The sequence below is a fragment of the Acanthochromis polyacanthus genome, chromosome 18, assembly GCF_021347895.1.
Source record: "Acanthochromis polyacanthus isolate Apoly-LR-REF ecotype Palm Island chromosome 18, KAUST_Apoly_ChrSc, whole genome shotgun sequence".
Lineage (NCBI taxonomy): Eukaryota > Metazoa > Chordata > Actinopteri > Pomacentridae > Acanthochromis > Acanthochromis polyacanthus.
In genome coordinates, this window is record NC_067130.1 from 20,616,965 (window position 1) to 20,622,334 (window position 5,370).

At 41.8% G+C, this 5,370-nt stretch overlaps 1 protein-coding gene across 1 annotated transcript; it reads left to right on the forward strand.

Annotated features, from left to right (window-relative positions):
* The first annotated feature begins 789 nt into the window (after positions 1–789).
* On the forward strand, positions 790–5,098 carry crybb1 (crystallin, beta B1). Its single transcript, XM_022202878.2, has 6 exons — positions 790–857; positions 1,138–1,281; positions 2,512–2,630; positions 2,837–2,969; positions 3,704–3,846; positions 4,703–5,098. Exons 2-6 carry the CDS (start codon positions 1,159–1,161, stop codon positions 4,878–4,880), a joined length of 696 nt encoding a protein of 231 aa, XP_022058570.1. The 5' UTR covers positions 790–857; positions 1,138–1,158; the 3' UTR covers positions 4,881–5,098.
* Positions 5,099–5,370: the final 272 nt, after the last annotated feature.

Here is a 5,370-nt window from a genome sequence, read left to right on the forward strand (position 1 = left end):
CAACAACATCTAATGATCAACTGAGAAGGAGTGACAGTAAAAGAATAGAATAAATGGCACAGATATATTGGTAAGAAACATTTTGGGATTTGTCCCAAACCAATGTAATCAGGGAGGAAGTAGAAACTTAAGTTGAGAATGCAGTTTGGTTAAGCAGGAATATCGTTTATGGGAGACGGGACTGGTACCATTAATCAGTAGTGACAAAACCTTTTAGTGTCATAACTTTAGGAAAAGTCCTTTCTAATGTTTTTAACTGAAGTGGAGGAAAGCCATAGCTGTCTGAGTTTGCTTTCATTTATTTTTAAGCAACTAAAACGCCTACAAATCAAAGTGCTATGTTTTGTTTTCAATGTCACTAATAATGTGCTTAATTAAGACATTAATGTGGTCAATAGGTGAATTTTTACCTGTTTTCTGCTTGTTTTTTCTCAGAAATGGAAATGATTTTAAATAGCGCAGACTTGTTTTCAGGTCCAAAGCTAAAGAATATTGTTGTGTAGGTGACAGAGAGTGGATTACCTCTTTGTGTCCTCTGGACCTTTGCATTCCTCGTCTCTACATACAACCATAGCTTACAGGCCCAGCAGCCCAACACATATGAAAAATGCCTCAGTCAGTGGTTTCTTTTGACAGTGAAATGCTTACGGGCAGGCCAGAGGGGCCGGCGGCGTTTCTAGGCGATGCGATGACCCGGTGGCTTTGGCGCAAGCCAACTGTGATGACGAGAGGATTTCTATTGTGCTGTGAGCCTCTGCGTTTGGCCTTTGCCAGAGTATAAAAGCTTGGGTCGAGCGCTGACGGGACCAGCACGAGCCAGCCTCCCTCACACGGCACTGCAAGCTAGACTAACGCAGGTAAGGACCCACAGACATACGCAGCAGAACATCCAGCACAGTGCAGAGGGACACATCCAGAGCCAGGGCTCAGTCCCTGCCAAAGCTCCCTCTGCCTGGGGAAAGGCAGCCCAAACAGAAGCCAATGAGCACATAAACCCCCCAAACACTCCAACCCCTCTGACAGTGTTGACACCTCGCTGCCTGGGCCACGTTAAACCTCCATTTCTCTTTCCCCGTCTGTAATCCTGTCACTTCCATTTACACCTCTATTTCTGTTCATCCCATCTCTCTCGCCCAGACTCTCCTGAAGCCCCTCACCATGTCTCAGACTGCCAAGTCCGCCTCCAGCCAGGGCACCGATGCCAAGGACAAGGGAGCCCCAGCTCCAGCTGCCTCCAGCAAGGCCACCAAGACCGGAGAGCCTGGCATGGGATCCTACAGAGTGAGTCACTGCTGCAGTGTCAGACAGCTGCTTTCTGCACTGCCTGAACATTTTGTTTCATTTTATCTGAAGGGTCTGTTAACACAAATTACAAAGAGCATGATCTTTAATTTATTTGCTTAACATAGACATAGGATTTTAGATGGTGGTGAATGAAAAACAGTAAGTTTTATTTCTTTTTTTTGGTAGAAACCTGGTTTAAGTATGGAAAACTGTGACCAGAATCATTTTATAGACACAGAGTTTTTTATAGATTCACCACAAACAACATTCACCATTATTGCACTGAGGTTGTAGAAAAGGGAGCTTGTTGTTTTTCCTCAATAGTGCTTTTATTAATGACATGGATTTTAAAACAACAGCAACACCATTTATGTATAGAGGAATGCTCAGCTGTAGGTCAAAAACAAGCACGATTATTATATAATCATAATGTTTTTATTCGTTGATTGTCATACACATTTTATTCTAATGTTACTGCAAACTGAGGTGGAGTTCATGTTGAATAACTTACTATACTACAGTGTATCCAGTGACAATGCCTCATATAAATGAAAATATCAGACTACTTGAGATGGATTTCATTATTTAATCTGTTCTCATTAAAAGACTCAAGGAAAAATTCGGCAATAAATACTCAACTTTAAGTAAAAGTTAAAAAAAATATCAGCAGAATGTATTCAATCTGCAAAACTAATAATACTGCTTTAGGTGGAACTGCTTTTAATATGTTATGCAGTTTAGTCTACTGGTTCCCAACCTAAGGGTCGGGCCCCACCAAAGCGCCACATGATTACTCATAGGAATTGTGATAAATAACACTGTTTCTGTCTTTCTTCCAATCTTTATCTGTGATTGTTGAAATGAAAATTGAAAAACACAGATTCATTTGAAATAGTTGAACAATGTGCAGAGTTTGTACCTGCACTGAGGGACTGTTTGTTTCCTCTAAAGAGATTTAATCCCATTTTAAAGGAAAATTGCCAACAACAATATGATAAATACTGACAATTTGTAAATACAGACATGATTTCTAACCTGTTTTTAAAATTTTGGTTTCAGTTACTCATACATAGCAGACATTTTTATTACCAAATGGTCAGAAATAAGAGAAAGATGATGATATTTCTTCTTGTTTTTATTCTACACGGCTTTCTATCTGAACAAGAAAGATCTCTACAATGCTGTATTTCATGACCGTAACATGTGTTCTATGTGTCCTGTTTGTAGATCATGCTGTTCGACCAGGAGAACTTCCAGGGCAGGATGATCGAGGTCCAGAATGAGTGTATGAACGTGTGTGACCGTGGCATGGATAGAGTGCGTAGTATCATTGTGGAGTGCGGCCCGTAAGTGGACACGTAAACAAACCTGATTTAAGCAGCTTCAGTGCAATCTGACCAACTCTGATTTACCTCTCTTCACTTTTATTCCACTGTTCTTTACTGTGGTCTTTCCGCTAATTCTGCTCTCTCTCTCCTCACCCCTGTGCCTCCCCCTGTGTCCTGCATCCCTCCCCCCCCCCCCCCCCCCCCCCCCCCCCCCACTCCTCCAGCTTTGTTGCCTTTGAGCAGACTAACTTCCGTGGGGAGATGTTCATCCTGGAGAAGGGAGAGTATCCTCGCTGGGATACCTGGAGCAACTCCTACCGCAGTGACTGCCTCATGTCCCTCAGGCCCATCCGCATGGTACGTCCATGAGCCCAAGTGCTTCCCAGTAGAGAGAGATCATTTCCCCAGCAAGAAGGCTAGAACATAATTTATTTAATATACACTACCGTTCAAAAGTTTGGGGTCATTTAGAAATGCCCTTATTTTTGAAAGAAAATCCTTTGTGTCCAAAGATATCATTAAATGAATCAGAATTACAGTCTAGACATTGTTAATGTGGTAAATGATTATTCTAGCTGGAAACAGATGATTTTGATGAACATCTACATAGGAGTACAGAGGAACATTTGCAGCAACCATCACTCCTGTGTTCTAATGCTACATTGTGTTAGCTAATGGTGTTGAAAGGCTAGTTGATGATTAGAAAACCCTTGTGCAATTATGTTAACACATGAATAAAAGTACGAGTCTTCATGGAAAACATGGAATTGCCTGGGTGACCCCCAAACTATTAATTTTAATTTAGATGTCAATTCATCTACTTGATAAAATAGTTAATTTCATATGCTAATACTATACTAGACATTTTATATGATAACATCATCATTTAAATTCTCACATCGCAGTGCAGCAGATGAGAGCAGGGATTTATGAAGTCCAGTATTGCAAATGTCTGCATTGAGTTTCACAGCTGGCCACACAGATCAACACTGCCACCTGCAGAGTCACAGTGTCACTACAACACATCAACAGGGTCTCCACGTGGTTCATGTGATTTACTCTCACTGACTGTGCTTGCTTCCACCCTGCAGGACAGCATGGAGCACAAGATCTGCCTGTATGAGCTCTCCGACTTCAAGGGCAACAAGATGGAGATCCAAGAGGATGATGTGCCCACCCTCTGGGCGCACGGCTTCTGTGACAGAGTGGGCAGCGTGAGGGTCCCTGGTGGAGCGTAAGTGCACACATTTATTATATGTAGCTGCTGAAATTGATAGAAAACAGCCCAGAGCTGCCCAATAAGCCCATCTGCTCACTTTCCATATATATAATAACAAAGTGAAGGCTCTGTGCTGTAAACATTGTTTCAGATGAAGCCTGAGAGGAACCCTCAGGCCTCCACAGTTCCACTACAATGTAGTGGTTCATAAAAAGAAGGATGACAAGGCTTCAGGCTAACTGCATGTTGTTGTGTTTACAAACATGTATTTTTATACAGAACATTTTCTTCACATTATTATGTCTCCAGGGTTCATTTTTACTGTTACCGTAGCCCCAGTGTTCTTAATTAAAGGTTCTCCATGTGTGGAACTTACTGCATTCATTTGAAGGATATTCCCAGACTTCACACTTCTTTGAATGGCTCAATCGAAACCTCTAAGGTACCCCTGGAAGCTGTTTAGTGATCAGTAGAACCTCACTGATGACCAATAGAACCTCCATGAAGGACTGCTGACACCCCTGAAGAACCTCTTAAGTGACAACTAATAATGACAACTTTGGAAACTTGTTCAATCACCATTAAATCTGCTAGAATGTTTCTAGGCCTGCCGAAAGAACATGAAGAGCCTCCTAAATGATGCCTAGAACTTTCTCATTCACCAAATTAATCCTGCAACAGCAGTTATATGAGAATGTTTATAGAGTTACCAGTTCATACCAAAAATACCACTACAGGAACATCCTATAGGAACAGAAGTTATACAAATACAGAACATTTAAATACAGTAAAAACCACGAGTTCTGCTATTGCAAACTATGACATGTGCCTGTGCAGAAAATGAATGTGTCCCTCTCCATGTCTCCCTCAGCTGGGTGGGTTACCAGTACCCTGGATACAGAGGCTACCAGTACCTGTTTGAGTGCGGTGATTACAGACACTACAACGACTTCTGCGCCTTCCAGCCCCAGATCCAGTCCATGCGCCGTATCAGGGACATGCAGTTCCACCAGAGAGGATGCTTCACCTTCACCTCCGCCAGCAAGTGAACGACGCCTGCTGGTCGCCAGGTGCTGTCGTAGCCGCCATGCAGCTCCTCTCAGCTTTTTATCTCTCCAAACGAGCCCTTTCTCCAATCTCCAGTCCTTTCCTGAATCTCCACCATCATCGCTCCATCCCACAGGAAAGACAGAATGAGAGCAAATACACTGGACAACCTTAAGTGACTTTTTATGGTGCTAAAAATAAACATGTGAAAAACCTGAAACCTCTCTGGCTGGATCAACTTTATTCATACTGAGAAATTTAGGGAGTGTCAGTGGTTTTTACTGAAATTAAGGGACCTGTTCACGCTATTTTAAGATTTTCTTTGGTCTGACATAATTCAATTTTGAGGTGATATTTCAAGCATTTTTAAAAAAATAATTGCACAGCATAGTTACATGTTTATTAGTTAATTAGTGTATCTTGTTTTCCCAAATGTCAAATAGCAAATATGTACGAGAACAACAAAAGGGAAACACGGTAATTAAACTAGGC

What these genes read in the sequence shown, in the direction of transcription:
- crybb1 (XM_022202878.2), top strand. Translation starts at nt 1,159, where the DNA reads ATGTCTCAGACTGCCAAGTCCGCCTCCAGCCAGGGCACCGATGCCAAG. An exon ending in CTGGCATGGGATCCTACAGA is followed by an intron (nt 1,282 to 2,511) that starts GTGAGTCACTGC and finishes TCCTGTTTGTAG; the next exon opens with ATCATGCTGTTCGACCAGGA. An exon ending in GTGAGGGTCCCTGGTGGAGC is followed by an intron (nt 3,847 to 4,702) that starts GTAAGTGCACAC and finishes TGTCTCCCTCAG; the next exon opens with CTGGGTGGGTTACCAGTACC.